This window comes from Cloeon dipterum, chromosome 2 (genome assembly GCF_949628265.1).
Source record: "Cloeon dipterum chromosome 2, ieCloDipt1.1, whole genome shotgun sequence".
Lineage (NCBI taxonomy): Eukaryota > Metazoa > Arthropoda > Insecta > Ephemeroptera > Baetidae > Cloeon > Cloeon dipterum.
The window spans coordinates 10,293,842-10,314,397 of NC_088787.1; the positions used below are offsets into that span (position 1 = coordinate 10,293,842).

Sequence of the window (20,556 nt, forward strand, 5' to 3'; positions counted from 1 at the left end):
CAGTCCACACACGCAGCCAACATCAACTTTAATAAAATTCATAACATAGGAAACAACTGCGCATCATAATTATAGTTCATTGAAGAATATTCATTTAGATGTGTTCCTCATACCAAACAGTCAAATCAACACAACAAAAGAATCAAGCAATTGAGTTAAAGGAATTTCGGTACCTGTGACTACTTATCCTTGATTGTAAGGAAAGTAGTGACCAGGAAAAGATGGTGAAGATTTAAATTTTGTCACAAGAAAAACCTTAGCAACAATATGAAACCAAGAAGTTGTCCAACAATCCTGGATCTAGGTCCAAGATCTGACATAGTATCTCGGTCTTTGCTATCCTCATTTGATTGGCATTTTAACGTAAAGCGCTGACCTAGCAGCTAACAACCAAATCTAGCAAGTCAGGCTTGCTGTTGGCTGACCTGCTTACTCGCTAGTATTGGCGGTTACTGTGGCGCTGCTGTCTTAGGCTGACGCTACGTCAAAGATCCAATCAAAGAACTGCACCCATCTCTGATCGGTAGCCTGATAGTGGCACCTTTTGCTAGGTTCAGACCAGAAGCTACCAATGCAACGGGGTTTCCGTTTTTTTTTTCGATTTTCGGCACTTTGTATTGAATTTTCGACTGAAGTATTCGGCTGACTAACCGAATCCAACCTACAAGCAACATCAAAAATGGAACCCTGGTATTGCTTAAAGGAATGTGGAAGGGTGGAACAAAGAGAGGGAGGACTCCATTCTGTAAGAACGCAGGTATAAATTTTTCACTGATCTTCCTTATGTTGCATAAGAACTTAAAAATATGGAGTTTCCTCGTTCTACATGATTCTATATAGACCTTCTTGGCTATGACTGACAATTAGGAGAAATTACTTTGTCTTAAATTTACGTTGTAGTTTCAATTTTTTCCTAGAGCAATCAGATTCATCCACGGGGAGTATTTGCCAGCGCCGGACAAGCAGAAAATTTTGCCGGTTGAAATGCAGCTCCCGTACGGTGACTTGCTGTTGTAGGTACGTGGAGCCGTGACAGAAATACGTCTTTTGGTAGTGAAATTATTCGTCTTTTATTTCGGTTCGTGGTTGAAGTATTAGTGAGTACATAGTGTGGCGCCTTCTCACCACTACTATCCTAATATCTAGTTTGCATTAAATACGCTTTGCTAGGTGGCAGTTCAAAGGTGTGCGACAAGCAGTGGACCCTTACTGCACCTTATCCCCTACTGCACTATCAGACTCGCACCAAAGCAGTCACAGCAAAAAATGAACTCTTTCCTGAGATTTGGTGCGAGAAAATTCTATAAAAAACTATTTGATAATATCAGACCCGCACTACGGGGTAAGTTGTATTTCGAATGTTATGTTTATATTGTTATAATCATTTATCTTGTATTTGTGATTTTTTATTATTAATGTAATTTCACAGTCTTGATTACTAATTCTTCAACCACGAACCGAAATAAAAGACGAATAATTGTACTACCAAAAGACGCATTTCTGTCACGGCTCCACGTACCTATACTGTTTTTCAAGAAATTAATGTAGCAGTGGTGTGACGGAGTTTGATGCGACGGCGCCCAGACCTGGAAGGTGAAGAGCGCCTGCTGCCGCCCCCGGTTAGAACAGTTTTCGGCCAACGAGCTTTTTCTTTTCGGATCGCCAAGCAATGGAGCAATTTGCCTCAGCCCCTTCAAAAGAGACAATTTTGAGTATTTTTCATCTGACCTCAAAGTTCATCTTTGGCAAAAATTTTCAAGTGTGTGCATAGGCCTTGTCTGGCTCGGCTATCTCTTGACGTTATAGCGACCTGATACCTTTTTACTCTTTTTTATGTATAATATGGTGTTTGAGGAATAAATAAATATTCAAAATTCTCGATACATAAAAACAGCGATAACAAAATGTATAAAATAATTAAGCTGTCCTTCAAGATACAGCCTGTAGAGGTGAAGATGCGAATTTCCCAACAATATAGTATACGTGCCTTTGGTCAGTCAAGGAGACTTCGGCCTGATATAGCTTTCCTTTTAAACGTATTCGTGCGACTGGCATAGTAAATTCGGCATCAGAACCTTATTTCAGGTAGGAGTAACCTTGAAATATATATGATTTCACGTGGTTTCCATGATAAAAAACATGTGTTATCAAGGTATAGCAAAACAGAAGGGGACTATCAAGTTCACCCACCGCCTCATCTAAATATAGAACCAAAGCTTGAATTGATAGTATAGTGTCTAAATTTCTTATGAAATTTGCAAGAGTGGATTGCACAATATAAAAAAGGACAAAACTAAATGTAGTTAAATTTAATCTCCCATTGTCACGACGAAAAGTTACGTAATTCTACTCCAGTCCACTTGTTTCACGCTCGTTTCTTAAGCAAGCATATTTATATTTCACAAGTTTTCTAACTTTAATATTGTTAAATAAAATTGTGGTGTTGGAATAGTGATCGAAATGAACTCGTACAGTGATGAAGAAAAGAACGGCGAAATAATGAATACAGCTGAGCGAGAATGTTCGGAGGAGATGTGAACAATCGCAAAGGAAGGTAATAAACACACGCGGCGACAGGAAATTACATCGAAAACCGCTCCACAATAAAACCCGCCGTATATCCCTTGCTCGGCGTAATCATTTATTTTTTAAAAAAGCAAATTACCCTTGCAATCACACACACACATAATGTGTCTGCGACCGCATTAAAACTCTGGTGCCGCGGTATTATTATTCAAATTGCTCGCATGCATGAAATTTAACCGACATAATAAAATTTGCAGCCTAAAACATACGTATCGCAATGAAAGAGTGCATTCGCGGCGCGCAATTAATGCCCCGTGGGTGTGTGGCGGATAAAAAAAGTCGTAAAGTCTCTCGTGTGTTCTCTGTTTTTATTTCCTATTCTCATTAATTACCACCACGCGAGAGGTGCTTTACGTCGCGCGCGATTCTCTGAAGCCAATTTCGGCAATCGTGCGAATAAATCCCCTCATCATTTATTTAATCACCTCGGGAGGGACTCGGCTGATGGAATTCACATAAATAGAATGAATTGATTAATGCGAGCTGTACAGTTATAATGCTATTTAGTGTCGTGATCGGCAGGCTTTCATCGTGTTTGCGCCATGGGAATCTGCTTTTTGGCGGAAATCGGCGGGCACGCTGCGCGACGGCGAGGTGAACAAGCTGTAAATCATGGGCCTCCATGCTAATTAGGCAAATCTGCGACACACATTTGCGCTGTTCAATTATTAGCTGTTCAGGAAACGAGACAGGAAATATTATCAAACTAAACAAAGTGATTTGATGAAATTTTCTATCCAATTTCTTAATTACTTTTAATTTATTGCCTGATGGCTCTAGAAATATTTTTTAAGAATTATTACAGCAGAAAATTGATCTTTTTCCTCAATGAGCGTTAATCAACCAATATGGACGGAAACAATTAAAGTCCAGATTTTTCCAAGTTTCACTAAAAATTAAACGGTTTGTCAGTGTTTTTCGCTTTTTATCGATTAATCCAACGCTGTGCGAATTATTGGAGAAATAAAAAATGCTGATTTTCTCACCTTTAAATAACATGTTAACTTTTTCTTGCCGTTATGAATTTAATTCAAACAGCGCTTTTAAGAAAAAAGGTCCAAATTCTTTTTAGAGAATATATTTAAAGAAAAAAGATTTTTCAGTGTTTTGCTGTATATACAGATCCGATTTGAAGACAAGAATACTCTGTCTTAGTATGAGCAGTAATTTTCACGGAAATTAAATTAGTACTTGTTCTTAAATAAACAACAATGCAGCCTTCAAGCACCTTTCGATTTTATTTACAATTTGGCCAATTAAAATAGAGGAGCGACAGGAAAACGTGGTCTCAAGTGCAGACCCGCCCGGCAGCCCTCCCAACTCGCGGCCATACATATTATAATATCCACTTTTTGCACGCTAATTACAGAAAAGCCAGTCGAAATCGTTTGTGTCGCTGCTGCTGACTGAGAGGCGAGCGTCATTACTGCGAATCATTTATTTTCCCCGGGCTCATTTTCCGAGATGAAACACACGTATAAATATAATGAGTAGCAGCAGCAGAAAGAGAAGAAGCAAATGTATAATTGCTTTACAGCACATTATTTTATACGAAAGAGCCGGCAATGCCTTTAATTTCCTCATTTCGTATTGGCCTGGGGTATCCCGCGTATAATTTTATACAACTTTAGCAAAGCATGCATGCAATCCACTTATTAAAAATACTACCATAAGTAAACAGGTAACAGCGGTGGGGGATTCGTTGCTTCGGATGCCGTCGTCGGGCCGACCGGCAGCCAGCACCCAGCAGACAGACAGACACGCAACTCTTTATATCATTTTTATATTGGCGTGCCATCAGCTTGTAATTGTGCCCCATTTAGATATCAAAAAATACCAGTAGCACTTTATAATAAAAGATAATCGCTGGCTTCTATATAACATTTTCGCCGGCCGGCAACACCAGTAGCCGCTACACTCGAATCGTGTGCAAAAAATTGGTCGAGTCGCGCGAGTCGGGGCAGTGAGATCAATTCAGGTAGCAATTCCGCCGCCGCCGCCGCCGCCGTTTCTGCGGTTTTCTACCTCGCCTCGCATTTGCGTGTCGTGTGTGGCCCCCCGCTCTCCGCGCCGACCCCGCGCGCACAACTCGAGCACTTGCACGGCGTCGCGTTTCTTTTCTTTTTTCATAAATTTATTGATTGGCTATAGATTCCGATCATGTCCACACGCAATTATCTCTCCTCCTCTGCCCCCTCGCCACTGCTCGCTGTAATTGCAGCACGGCGCGTTTCTTTCTTTATTTCTTTCGTTTCGGCAATTATGCAAATAGTGTCACATTTCTCGGAAGAGCGCAGGATTTCTATATTGAATGCGGATAACATTTGGATCCGCACGACCGGCGGAATGCGGCGTTGGATTTGTTTCACTGCAGGCGAGAATTATGAAAATTGTGCAGAGAGTCGCGCTGTAAAGAGGCTAACGCAGGGAAGCAAACCCCTCTATGAAATTTCAGGGATTGTAACAAGATAGAAATGTCTGGTTTTTGCGGTGTTTTGTAGACACTCGTATCTACATTTTTATCTAGTTGAAGTTTATTTCTCGAATTTACCGAGTAAATGTGTAAAAATATCACCCTTTAAGACACCCCGACAGGGTTGCATTTGCTTAGCACCCGGTTTTTTTTCACCACTGGTTTTCAACGGTTTATACCACTCAATTTTTACCAATTTCTTGCGCACGAAATTAATTTATTCCATTTTTCTTTTCCGATAATCTTAAATTTCGGTCGGAGTGCTCAAAATTTCCTCCACTGTGCAGATATTTTCTTTTAAATTGCCATTTTGCTGCTTCTATTTCTCCAAATATATATCTCTGACAATTCGAGGTTGTAAGCTAATTATATAGAAAATCATTGAAAAATAAGGTGAAAACATTGCCTGCAAGAAACTGGTAAAAAATTGGAAAGCCCCATTTTTTATCATTGCACTGCAAAAATATGGTTTTTTTTACAACCCTGCAACCTGATAAAAAAAACAAAGCTATTAGTAGCTGATTGTCATATGAATGATGACAATCTTTATGGGATAATTGTTATTTTTTATAGGTAGATAACTGTTATGGAAAAAACTAATCATAAATTTAGAAAAATCAATTGCAAGCAGATTTTTTTGTGGTTTTTCGGTACAAAAATAAATATCTCATTTGATTGAAATTTCCGATAAAAATTTTTAACTCGAATAGAATCGCTCAGAAACTTACCTCTTCCAGCATTGGATTACTAATGAACGGGAAGGGATGCGACTGCTCCTTTCTGTCGTTGCTGCCCTCAGCGTCTGATTTAATTGCCGACGCCTCTCCATCTGAGATGGGTTCCTCCTCCACCTCCTCGTTGGACTGTAACAAAAAACAAAAAAACGTGGAGGTTAGAAAAGCACTTCCTTTGCATGGGACTGCAGTTTATCGCCACTTTGATAACGTAAATAAAAGAGCCAATCAAAAAACACGGACACGTAAGTTTTCAGAAACGTTAAAATTTTTGTGATAAAATTCCGGCCTGCGGCAGAGAGGGCTGAAATTCGGCGCATTTTCACCGCTCGCTAGCTCTCTTCCACGTTTTCAATCAATGCGATCATTTGTCAATGTCTCTCCGCCGCGTTCTCTCTGATAAACACACACATACAAACGAGTGATGCTTCTCTGCTCGTTCGTTCCTTCGCTTCTGTTTCTAATTTCTGCCGAGCATTTGAATAATGCTCCTGTTTGCCATCATTAATATTATCGGCAAGGCACCAAATTTAATTACATTTTCACCGCAACGTGGGAATTATTGATGATCCCACTGCCAGCAAGGCGGAAGGGTATTCCAGCAGCAGAGGCGGGATGAATGAAAGTGGCGGAGAAGCGAGAGGAATTCGAGCCGCGGACGTACCGCGCGCGTTATTGATGGGCACAAAGTGACAAAACAAGCGTACCGAATCGATACGTTAACTTGCTTAATATACCGCGCGCGCGGGCGAGAAAAGCTCGCGAAGACAGTCCGTCCAACGCTCGAATTAATTTCCAAGCCCCCCGACATGCAAGTGAGCAAGCGAAATTTCACCGCAGCTCAAACTAACAAGCCGACACTTCTTATTACTACTATTATTTTTGCAGCAATTACACACGGATTTCAATTTGATTCAGAAGCTCCGATTGACACGCAAAGCAGCGAGACACGAAAGAAAGAAATTATTTTATATATCACTGACGGTGATTTTTTGTGTCCGGTATAATCGGGAGAGTCCGTTTGATTGAATTTGCATATCAGAATGAGCCTGTCATAAACATCAGGTGCTTTCGATTCAGACTATTGGCTTTTGGCGCCATAAAAGCATGAATGGAGCACAGGCCGAGCGTGGCTCTCGGCGCATATGCGTGTGAAAATTCTCTAAGGGTGTGGTACCTGATTTTCAATGACAATGAATAACACAATGGCGTGGAATTATCTGTGGCTGGTTCTGAAATTATGTGGTTTCGTTTTATTTAGAAAGTTGCTTAAAAAGCAATGATGCACTGCTCAGTCCAGAAAATCCTTGTTATGATTTCATGAGCCAACTCTGAAGCTTAACATTTTTAAACACAGTCTCTGTGAAGGATTCAAATTATATAGGCAGGAAATAATAAGAAAAAATGTCTTCATGTTCAGACAATGTGACCAATTTTCTACAATAAATGAGAGAAATTGGAAAATATATTTGTTTTAGTAAAAAGTGATTTATTTTAAGCAAATTTAAATGATGTTATAATCCCAGAAACACAATTATTCCTCTAATCAAACTGGTTCAAATTTTACCAACAACGCCATGTAAATATCCGTTTTGGATGCTCAATGGCACGGCACCCCATACTCTCACAGACAACGAGCTATTACTACTAGCGTGGACGAGCCAAATAATATCACGAACGTGATCAGAATCACCTGCAGAGAGCGAGACGACCAGGCGTGACGGAGTATCACTTGTATAGCTCGCGTCTCGAACGAAATTATCCGCAGCCATCAATAACACCTCGCATCTCTCGCCTCCCAAATAAAATCAGGCGAGCAGCAACAATGCAGCGGGAGGTACACACACATAAAAAACATAATGCTGGATAAATCAATGTGTATAGTAGGCCAGTCAAGTCTGATCCATCAAAAGACAATATTAGTTTTTGTTTTTACATCGTCAGCAAACAGCGCAGTCATCGTCGAGACCCCCCAGTCTTTCTTTGGTCCGCTATTGGCTGCCCTGATCGGAACAATACTTGTAATGCACGCGTGTTATTGTAATTGAATATAACCTCCCAGTTGTTAAATGTCAATAGGACGGCACTCACATGATTTTCTCACAGCTCCAATGCATGTTGGATTAATAAAAAGAGGCACACATGTATTTAGACAAACACGTTCGATCAAAATTCACTCACGAACATATATGGCAGAGCTGAAGACAATTAATCTGCAGCCGGGCTGTGCGAATAAAGTCGTGACTGAAGCTCACAATCGAATATGAGCGCAATTGCCGAATCTCGTTTTTATTGCTCGTGTTTGTTTTGTGCCCGCACGTCAAGACCATATAACAGGGTCACGACAATTTTTGAATGTCAGCAAGAGGCCCTCTTGCCAAGGGTTTGATCGAATAATTGTTGCTGTTTACCGGCGGTTATTCCTATTCCACAGTCACTAAAGAATGTAACTATAGAAAGCGAAAAAATTCCCTTCAGGCTTCAGGCAATTTCAGCCACACAAAAAAATCTCAGCTTATTTTTGACAACGACAATCGCAACGAATGGAATTTTTCACAATAAGAGGCTCCTTGGAGATGAATTTTTTTGAGATAGTAGGATCATTAATGCACAGTATGCACACTACAAGATATTTTTCACCCTCTTTTTTTGTATGTGTGAGTATGTACGATTGCTGATTGATTGTCCGCACATTCCAAAATCCTACAAGTCGTCTCCAAAAAGCATTCTTGTATCTAAATTCTTTTCCTGTTCTATTACAATGCAGAAACCTTTTCCTATTCTTGCTATTATTCCCTATTTCGTATGGCTTTAGTTACAATAGCAAATTAACTTTTCATTCTCTGTCATTACTTTTGGAGCCTGTCATGAAAATATTTTTTTTAGAATGTACGGAATGTATGGGAAAAATTGAAATCCTCTGGATTTTATACAACAATTAGCACACGTACAGGTTCATATTTTTACGATCAATAATTATCTCACCAATTTGCAATAGCCAAAATAGGGCTGTAATTTCAGAATTTTCCCCAAATTTAAACGGTTTGTTAACAATTTTTCAGATAATTTAATTCCACTCATCGCGATCTATCCAACAAAATAAAGCTTGGATTTATTTCAGAATTTTTAGGACATATCCACTTAAATATAATTCAATCTCATTCATAAATATACACATTTCTAGATGAAAAATTATTTTGTATATTTTACTTACGTTAATTCAAACTCTGATTTATAAAAAAGGTCCAGAAATGTCCATGAAAATCTAAATCCGATAATCGCAGCTCGATTGAATTTAGTAAAACCTTTCCTTCAAGTGCATTTGATCGGCTCATTGTTTCTGGATCGATTGCGAGAAGACTCTGACGAGTTTAAAATCCGTTTATGTATATATAAAATCGCAAAGGGGGGTCCAGCCGCTGATCAGACACAAGATTCGTCCTGCGCTGCGTCATTTTATCAGCGATAACCTTTATTAGATAGCGCGTACCCTCGGTCTTGCTTCATGACACTCGATTTGTCATTCCAAATTAAGTGCCCGGATAAATCAATAACACGGCCCGCGAGAGCGCGAGAATAACACACAAACGACAACACAAAACAAGCGCGGCGAGAAGAATGCGCCCCAGGAATTTGATTATGTAAATAAAGCGCCTGTGTCCCGTTCCCGCACTGCTCGCTCGCCTCACAAAAAAGCAGCCAGCTAACTTGTTGCCGCGCGCAATTTATCTAAGGCAGCAGCGGCGATATTGTAATTTCTGAATGGCGGCGATTCCTCCCGTCTCTTTGTGCTCTGCGTCACCTAGTCAAACGCGTGATAACCCTTTAAATAATAATGGAGTGTGTGCGTGCCCTGCCATTCAATGTAAATCTAGACATTTATTACGAGCATTACAGCCGCGACGTCGCTTTGTGTCGTGAGCGACCGAAAATAACACCGCGCGATTGTTTGATATTAAGTGCTCACAACGCGACAAGCGACGATATCACCTCACATTCACTTGAGCTTGCGTGGTTTTCTATTATAATAATATATACGATTCAAAAGGTAGGTGTATGTCACTTTTCAAGAGCAGAAGAGAGAGATACCATGCTGCAATAGTTTTATCGTGACAATAAGATTTCAAATACTCCCATCAAAGATATTTTTGAAGGGGCGATAAAAATTAAAATCTGCAAAGGAAAAAATTGATATAAAAATATTTCTGGAAAATACTTGTATTTTTATTATTGAGACAGTAACTTTTGTTGAATGTTTCCAGTTTTCTTGCCGAATAAAAAAAAACGAAAAAATATTTTTCTATTTTTTCATTGATAACTGAATTCATCAATTTAAAAAGACACAGGATCTCTTCAATTTGCATCACATTTTTGATCCTTGCATTCTTAAATTTTAATTTTGCTGGATAGATCCTTGAGTTTGATTTCTTTCAACCTCGCCTGTGAGTACTACAATAAAAAGTCGGTGCGCATCATGATTAAAACGTCCCCACAGCAAGCATCTAAAGCCATTATGCTTGTGTGACAGACGAAAAATCTCATTCGCAGTCGCAGATAAAAATTCAAAGCACCATAATCATGATTAATTCAAGACGTCTTCATTGCACGTCGCGGGAATATTATGATATAAACCCAACCGCAGCCCCTGGCGTTCTTCACACACAAAGAACGCGTTTGATTTGAAAAATTATTCAACACACTGTCTGCTGCTGAGAGTATTAATAAAGTTTAAATTGAATGCAAACAGCAACTCGCTCTCGTCTGCTTCTGTGGGAAGGTTCCAACTGGAAAGCATGATACGAAATGATGTTTTTGAAAACAAAACCATAGTCAACTAAACAAAGCCAGGAACGATTCTCTGTTCTCCATGCTGTGATTGTAGCTTTATCACTTGGCGAAAACGTCAAAAATCGTCAATCTGGAGCTAAATTTCGTTGAAAATAGATGCGGCACCAAGGCTTGAATTTCTCAATTTCTTTTTCCTGCAGTTGAGTTCATTGAACGCCTCCTCAGCTGTACATAGATATTAATGGTAGTCGTCTTGTTGCACACAACACACTTGCCCATTGTTTCTGCTGAATATCGATGACACCGACAATCACGGTTACATGAAAGACCTGCTTTTTACAACATCAATGACATCACAAATTGCTAGGCTGTCTCTTTTTCTAGGGCTTGTCCACTTGAATAGACGTTAAAACTGAATGAAAAAATCACTCTACATTTTTGTATCGCTGTCCGAGGAACGGGAAGGGCCGCGCACTGCACTCTAGCACTCAATCCCGGGTGCCAATAACACCGCGAACGGATAACATGGGCGCACCAGGCCACACAGGGACCCAGCCCACTCAACCGAGGACTGCATTTAAACGCTAGACATTCGTTCCGTGAAGCCAAATCATGCATGCTGGAAAGGTGCAAAGCAGCAAGTAGCGAGTCCCAACCCGTTGAGCAATTTGAGCATTTCGAGTCACTAAACTAACCAGCACTTTTTGCCATCTCTGACATTGGCTAGCCAGTATTAGATCTCCAAACTGCTCAAATCCCTCCCATTGCTTTGACACTCCTGAGAAATGCCTTGACAATGGGAGCCAACGGGCTGGCTATTTTAGCTGTGATAATAATTGATTTGTGAAATGTTGCTGTTGCGGGTAGGAAAAGGAAATGATATTCTCTGTTCAGTTGCTGCAGATTGACTCATTTTATTTCACAATCTACACTCTCTGCGTGCACACATTCATGAAATAACTGAATACTTGGGATAAAACAATATCTTCAACCTTTTTTAAAATTGAGAAAAATTAGAATTTTGAAAAATTTGGAATTAAATTTTAAAAGAGGGAATTTAAAGCAAAACTGAAATTCATATTGCAGTTATTGCTTTGACTAGAATGATATTTAAATTTTTGAATTAACTGAATTTTTAAAATAACCGTGATTTGTAACACAAGGTAACAGCACGAAATTACAATTTAATATTTTCTTTTGATCTGCATTGGCCCATCAGGCACCTCAGGCTCTTGGTAGCCTGGCACATCGAACGACCCCTGTGGAAAAACTATCGTCCCAGGTCAACGGGCCGAGGACGCTTGCGGCCTCCGCTCACTCACAATGACACGCGGGTGCATGCCAGCTGATCTCGGGTATGAACTTCTCCCGCTGCTCCTGAATGTAGGAATTTGGCTCGTAAATTGCACCTCTGGACCTACGCCGACTGGTCAGCGGTCAGGGAAGCCACTTTGAACACGTTAGAAAGGGTGTTTTCTCAACCGCTCTTCCAATGCCGAACCTTCTCTCGAACCTTCTCTCGTTGAAACTTGTATTCAATTCTTTTTGTCGATATTGTATTTATTTCTTGATAAACTGTCACCAATATGAAACTAGGTGCACCTGGATTTTTCCGTATCTTCGTCACGGCTCCTCTTTACGATGCGCTTCTTCTTTGTGCCTGGAAAGGTCCACCCAGGAACACCCACGCACAGGAGTCCTGCATTGGCGATCGCTTCGTGCCTCGCGCCCTGATCCCATACAGAATGTCTCTTGTCACAGCCACTTGTCACTTTTCCTCCCGGAGGAAAATTTTATCCCATCCTCGTCGCCACTTTGAATGTTGCTGTTGCGGGGTGGCCGCACGGGTAGGAAAAGGGAATGATGAATGTTCTCTGTTTGGCTGCCACAGATTGACTCATTTTATTTCACACTCCGCACTCCCTGAGTGCACACATTCATGAAATAACAGATTGAATACTTGGGATATAACAATTTGTTTTTTTAGAACACTCTTAGTCGCACCTTATTTGCTAAAATGGTCTAAGGATCTATTTGAAAATAGGTGTGTCTGCTATGATCTCCAGCCCCTATTCACAAATTATTTAGTTGCGAATAGAGTAACCATTCAAAGATAATTCTATGAATAGATATACAAACCGTTACGTTAGAACGGTAATATATCAATCTGTTTCAATAGAACCTCTTTGTGTGAACCTTCTCCCTGTAGTGCATCCCAGGTGAGGGTCGTGCAACCCAGGTGAGTCGGCACGAGCCCTCAAACCCACGAATATCAGGAAGCAAGCCTACAAAGTGGGATCAGCAGATGGAGTGTTTTCATCTTTGTTACGAACGTGTGGCTTGCGAGTGTGGGAATGAGACGAAAATGTAAAGAAATAATCTTTTGGGCTAGACAAAATTGTTAAGCTTGCAGGTATGCCAGCACGCATACAATGAAAAACTACTGACTGTCAAGCACTTGATAACTAGAGTGTGACTCACCTCCCACAGCAGATGGCAGGTGTGAATTGAGATAGCACGCGCTTGATCTCCAGAGTGTTTGTGGTTTCGAGACGTCGGATTAATTTTTGCACATTAGCAACTTTGTCCGGCACTATAAATGCTAATGTGTAAGTGTTGGCCCGATTCCAACGTTTTTTGCGAGGCTAGCCACTGAATTATGCCAACAAGATTGGATAAATTCAATTAAAGAGTGTAGAGGAATTTACCTTTTAATAAAATCAATTTCATTACATCGAGAGTCGCAAAGACCAATCTATCTTTGGTTCACGAATTTCGGTCTCAAAAATAAATTTAGGACTTGGCAGAATTTTTCACTTGTCATCTGGCTCGCTGCGAGTCTGTACAGCGGCGCGTATTATTAGAATTAGTAAAGGTAGATTCTTCTTCTAATAATAATATGGAGTAGGCTAATGAGGTTTTAATGACAGCCAGAGATTAATGTGTCTTTTGAGCAGACCCAAAAAAACGAACAGCGCGCACAAGGACCAGATATCTAAGTCCTCTTATTGAAAATAAATTGTATCTTCAGACGTCAAAGTCGAAAATTTCTTCGGAGGCGGGGTAATCAGCGGACTGTCTTTCTTTTCTTTCAGTAGCCAAATAGATTGGGAAATCTGTTCTAAAAATATACCCGGTATATTAATGACAGCCGTTTGGTTCTGTTTCAGTGCACGAATTATTTTTAGAATTCCAAGGTAATTTTTCACAGCAATCAAAAGATTTTAATTTGATGCAGGTGTTCTTATATTAATAAATGATTGTTTAGTTTTGCTGTAGTGGCGTAAATTTAAATTCACCCCAAAATTGTAGAATCACTTATATTGAGAGACCAAAAATTGACTTCTCACTCCGCTTGGAAGTGATCTCTTCATTCGGACTGTCAGAATGGCAGTCGGAGCAGCGGCGAACAATGATTTATCTCCGCGACGCAATTAATACTCTCAACTGGCTCACGTTGGGCACAAAATGAAGAAGAAGCGAGTGCTCCGCTCGTTATTTTATGACATTGAATTCGGTTCGCGCCGGCCTCATCAGTCAGAAGTCGGCTCGATAAATATACGAGCCGAGCTGCCGAGCGCGTTTCTCAACAGAGAGCACTTTTAAAAAGGAGTCTTGCCAAATATCATTACGGCGGAATTATTGCACTCGAAGGAGTACGAGACGCAATTCTTCTGGCAAGAGTGGAATAATAATTGCCGATTGCACCGATATTGTGGTTGAAAGAGTCACGCTGCACGTAATTATGAATGCAATTGCCACCGCAATTAGGCATCAAAGTGGAGTGAACAACCGCTGCGGGATAAACGCCGATTGCGTTCGGTTGTCTATCCATCAGCAAAGTGGCAAAAGTGTCGTGGAATAAAATCTGGTGGGCGGAGGGCATTACTTTGAAGTCGTCTTTTCCGCGTGTCTGCGGCCGGCGCAGAATTTTAATTTGATTTACGTCAGCGGCGGCACACAATTTTAATTCGAACAACATTAAAAAGTGTCTCGGCGAATGTTTATTCGCGGTCATCATCAAGAGTAATACGCCGGCCGGGCTATAAATAATAGATAAAAAGAAGAGCGAATATTAAATATTGCGACGGCGGCCGTTAGAAATATTAGGTCGGCTCTGCTTGAATCTGCCTGGAATTAATCCAAAGTCTCGCACGCGCGCGTGTTTGCGCACCAATCAAAAAAGTAAGTCCGATAAAGAAAAAAGGGCGCAGAAAAATTGGTCGTACAGAAAGAAAGCAAGCAAGCCGCCGCCGCCGCCGCGGTCTATTCTCGTCTATTTATTTTCGGCGGCCGAAAAATTGATGAAAATGCGAATACGCGGCAGCGGCAGTTAGATATCATCGGGTGGTTTACACGACGCCCAGCGCATCAAGGTAGAAGAACATCAAAAAGGGAAAGGAATTGAGGATGGATTGAAACCACGTTCGGGACGCGCCTCTAAATACACACTCGATCCGACGCTGCGATTGGATGCGTGGGAATGATAATAAATATTTAACGCTCTCGTTTTATAGATCGGCGAGTGAGTGGCTTTTTCCATTTTTATACGCCAGAGACCATCATCGCGGCGCGGTCGGTATCCGCTGATAATAAAGAAGCTTTGGGCCACAACTTCTGTAAAGCTTTCCTGCACAGAAATAAATGCGTTTTCCCCAGCAGCTGCTGTTTTAATGAACGAAGAGCACCCAGGGTGAAAAGGAGATGATCATGCTCATCAAGTGTCCCATCCGCGGTAACCCTGACCGAAACACCCACGGCGCTCTATTTTTAGCTCTGATAAATGATGTCCTTCACGTGTTTTGTTACATCAATAAATTGACCAATTTAAACCATAGAAATCGAGCTCCCCAATGAGTAATTTTTCTGTAAAAGAGCGCCTCTGGGTCTAACTTAAGCATGAGTTTCCAAGAAATTATGAAAGAATCCATTAACGTACCTGGACAATGTCATCGTCACGGGATTTGTGGAATAAGGAGAATAAGCCAAACAAATAGCGCACAATAAACTAAATGCCGACTATAGAAAGTTCAGGCAAAACTTACAAAAATGAACAATTGACTTGACGTCCATTAAAGATGCCACCCACGGTGTACAAAAATTAACCAGGAGCAAAATAAAGTTTCATTTTTTTTAGCCTCCTATTTTTCATCTATTAGAAGACAACCTACTTTCAAGTTTTTTAGGTCAGCGGAATAATAATTAACCATGAACTTTAGATTCAAAATGATGTATTGCGGATCAGCAGGGCAACTGCCCCATACGTCCACATTCAGAACACAACGAACTTGAAAGCTTATAAAAACGGTAAAAAAATCTAAGCATAATAATCCCATCTTCTAATTCTCGTTTATTGAAAAATATCGCTCTTAAACGCTCTCTTATTACATTTGACAAGAAAAACAGGCTCCAGCAAACTCAATTTCAGGCGCGAGTCAATTTTAACTCCAAGCGTGCATGAATAACAAGCCAAGCGCGAGAAGAGGGGCTGACGCGCGGGTTGTAAATTGTTGGGGCAGGTGGGTGACCTGACGCTCTACTTCTCACGCCTGCCACAATTCAGAGTTATCCATGAAATTCCCTTGTTATACATTCCTTCCCCAACAAAAAATTGAGGGCGGTCAGATGTATATGGATCAGCGCAAACACGCATTGTTATCACTTTTTTATTCACGTGTGCGTTGGTTTAAATATTTTAATTGTTTTTCGCTGCGAAGAAGATGCACAGGAAGGGTGGAGGCTGCGGCGCAAAGTGGGCGAACTATTTTAGCGATGTCTTTTGTTTGTCTTGGCCAAATATTAAAAGTGCTGGTATATTAGAACCACGCAGACGTTCTCGTTCGAGAGTAAATCGGGCAGTTGGAGATGCACAGCACTGGCTGTGTGATGTTTTTCATTATATCCGTTTGAATGAGCATACTTTTGAAAGATGAATTTGCACCAATATCATACTGCCTGGCTCGTTATATTGACAGCAGTAGAATGCTAGAGAATGGTACGATCAATCTTGTTCATAACTTTACGTATTCCATCATAACGATGAATCAACCTTTGACAGTAGCAAGTGAATCGGTAGTTGCATAAAACGCATCCTTTTTTGCCTCTTGGGACTGCATGTTTCCTTCCACCTCAACGGCCGTTCCCAGGCTCAGGAATTCTATCATGCCTATGTCCAGTATAATCGAAAAGGAATTCAATCTCCACACGAGAAAATATTTCATATAAAATAACGAAATATTTCAAGCACCCCCGACTTCGCTGGGGGGCGAGTGGTGGCGGCTAGCAAGCTCGCTCGCTCGCTTGTTCCACTTCAATTTCTCACGACCATGCAGTAAATAAATATGCATTCAGCATCGCACGCGCGGAAGCTTTCATTCGGGCTAATTTTCGAGTCAGGAATCGCATTCGAGATAATTTATAATTAAGGCGGCTCGAAAATAGACCGGCGTGATGTAAGAAAGAAACGAGTGAGCAGTTGAAGTGGCTGCGCCGGCCCGGCCGCACAATATTCCTACACTATACGAGTGTTTGACGCCTGGTTGGCAACATTTATATTACGGCTCATCATCGCACCCATCATCCAGATATGCACGCGTCAACACCAACGAGTGCTCGGCCGGCAACGCCAGAAATAGCCCAATTAAAAATGCGCCCTTCAACGATACGCTTCCTTATGTTTGGATTCGTGAGACTTACATGAATTTTCTCTTGTACGTATGTGTGTGTGTGTGTGTGTGTAATTAGTAGTGGAAAAATATTTCCAACAAATAGTAATTTAATAGTTATTAAAAATTATCTTAACTAGTTATGGATTTCTGAAACAAATAATATTACTAAAAAAGTTAGCAGTTGATGGTGTCAATCATAGAATGAATAAATATTTCTTACCAGAGAGTTGATTGATTTTTAATTATTAAGCACATTTACCAAAATGTTTCATTAATTAAAATATTGAAAATAATTTTAAAGCCAGGATTTTCAATTTTTGTGAAGTTGAATGACAAACTTCTAATCTTATCTTGTATCCAAACGTATCAGTAATGTGTGTTTGCCTCAATTCACTTCACAGTGATAATAAAAAAATTAATAATGATTAACTGTCAATTGATTGGAAATTTTCTCGTTGTCAGCTGCTGTTGTCTTCCTCTTAGTATTCATCATAGAACAAAATTGATGAATTTGGGTAGGGGTGATGTATCAAGATTTTCAAAGATAAAAAATTAGTTTAATGATATTTTCCAATGAGAGTATTAACAACTATTAAGTTCATATGAAATATTTCTTGAAAATTGTTCTGTTCTTTGAGCTCTTTGAAGAGCATAAATATAGCAAATGTTTGAGTTTGGGGATACAATTTTTGATTGCTTGATAATCGCAACAAATTTAAAGCAGAATCAAACTTCCGCATAAATTTATCCTTTTTTTTGCTCTTTTTATCCCTGTCCGAGGACCGGAGGACCGGGAAGGGCGCGCACTGCACTAGCACGAATGCTGAAACCCGGGTCCCAATAACACCGCGAACGGATAACATGGGCGCACCAGGCCGCACAGGGACCCAGCCCACTCAAGGGCCACTTGCCTCCGCACCGAGGACTGCATTGAAACGCTAGACATTCGTCCCGTGAAGCCAAATCACGCATGATGGAAAGGTGCAAACCTGCAAGTAGCGAGTCGGCACCGGTGAGCCTCCCAGCCCGTTGAGCAATTTGAGCATTTCATCGAGTCACTAAACCTAACCACTTTTTGCCATCTCTGACATTGGGTAGCCAGTATTAGATCTCCGAACAGCTCAAATACCTCACATTGCTTTGACACTACTGAGAGTGCCTTAACAATGCGAGCCAACGGGCTGGTACAACAGTTGGTCCGACAGTTATGTCAATTTTGGCCAATGATAATATGCCGTAGATAAAATTATTAATTTACGAAGGAAAAGAATATATCAAAGCTTAGAATTTTTCTAGTCTTTAGTGATTCTAATATTTTGAAATAGGCAACCACTCGAGGTTGTGTTCATATTGAAAATAAATGAAGCCTGGTTTCATTTATTTTCGATCTGATTATAATATTTCTGTGAATAAATCTCTACCTACAGAAAGCAATAATATAAGTGTTGACTTACATTTTGGTTCCTGTAAGACATAAATGCCATGATGATTGAAATACATAGACTGCAAATAAGCCTTATCCGCAGTTAGCAAAACAAAAACAGATTTAAAGACTGTCTTTGACGAAGTGTCTGAGCACACCAATCGATTCCTGAGGGTCGAATCAGGTATAGTTGGCTATATTTTCCCATCAAAACTTTCAGCGTGACGTGCGTAGCACAAGTCAAAATTTATTTTCCAGTTCTCGCATGTAGGTAGGTTCATATTGTTTTGGCGGGAAAAATTACTTGTGATGCGCTAGTCGCGGTCGACTTTTTGGTCGGCAAAAAATATCCACTTTACCTAATCAGACCCTCAAGAATCGATTGGTGTACTGGGAAACTTTGTCAAACACGGTCTTTAGCAATAAGATATTATAGAACTACATTTTCAGAATGGTGGCAATTATAAAAAAATTTTACGGTTAAATATCATACAAATTACTTTTAAAACATTGTCAGTAGATAGGTAGATTGCATTTAAACAGTACGAATTAAATCAATTTTGGACAATTCCAACCGATTTTGTAAGATTAATTCATCTCTAGAGTAAGAACCTTACTTAAGTGTTCAAAGCCGCCAAGAGATGACGTATTTTTTTTTCAACTCTCCACTCCACCCTTTCACTATACATTCTAGACAGACCTCTAGAAAACAAAAATCAGTCTAGCCCATAGACGTATAACGTCAGCAAAGATTTTTATTTTGAGAATGTTTTTTAACGTTTCCGTTTGCAGAATTCTGAATCGCATCAGATAAGTAACTTAATTTCGTGAATATACTGTGTCGATATTATATTGGTGGCTTCGAACCATCGAAGTCTAAAAAGTAGTAATATTATTCCATTATTCCGTTCCTTTTAAAAGCTCATCAAAGATCACAGCCAGCAGTCGGTCAAAAACAATTATGCTGGATTAAGAGTGGTCCACACCACCCGTCGCATCAAATAATGCAACAATCAGATTAATAACATAATTGCGCGCGTTGCAGTTATCCCCCCCCCCCCCCCCGAAATGATACGGGTCATGCAGAGGCCAACAAATGCGGGCTCGAATTGAATTATGCAATTCAATGATGCACTTTCCGCCCACTTCTCTTTTGAGATTGGTATAATTGCTCTTTTATTGGTCGAGATATATCACCAATCTAGCCTGAATTTGATTCATTTCATCGTTTGCTCTCTCGTTGTGCGGTCTCACATGTCTGCGCGTTTACGGCGCATTATAGACATTTACACTGGTTAATAATCGTATATAATAAATGCGATCCGAGCCGCGGCCGATCCAATATTGGTGCGTTCTGTATAAACAACGAGCGGTACTGTTACTTGTCCCATTAATTACTGAGACTCGGCATGCATTGACGCCTCTATATCACTCCTCTTGAATTATATTCTGCTTCATTGTGGCAGAGCGGAATTTGCTGGAAAATTGCTTTCATGAGGTTATATTTAATTATAGAGAGGATACATAAGACAAACATGAGCATTGTTTCTGGTTTGCTGGAAAAATGATTGTCTTCTTGATGGAATCAAAAACAATTTTCAACATGATGCAACTTCGTACAGCTAAACCTGTCAGTCAACAACTTCAAAATATAATTGATTGCAAAATATGGTTAAGTTTTTATCCCATTATTTATTATCAAGCGTGAAACTTTCGTCAGAATTGTTTAATTCAATTCTCATGTTTTCTCTCGCCCAAGAAAAGTTGTTGAAATCTTTTGAATCTGATGAAATCAATTGAATAAAAAAATCTGTTTTTGTTTGTCTTACTGCCATACTTAAATGATGCAATCTGATTCGATTTGGCAGATTCTTCCACAGTTTC

At 40.1% G+C, this 20,556-nt stretch overlaps 1 protein-coding gene across 3 annotated transcripts in view; it reads right to left on the bottom strand.

Moving 5' to 3' along the window:
* Nucleotides 1-20,556, bottom strand: part of LOC135936902 (protein dead ringer-like) — a 103,242-nt gene that overhangs the window by 65,991 nt on the left and 16,695 nt on the right. For all 3 annotated transcript variants that reach the window (XM_065479908.1, XM_065479907.1, XM_065479909.1), the window contains exon 2: nucleotides 5,788-5,922. In XM_065479908.1, coding sequence (XP_065335980.1) covers nucleotides 5,788-5,922 — 135 coding nt within the window. The remainder of the gene's footprint in view (nucleotides 1-5,787; nucleotides 5,923-20,556) is intronic.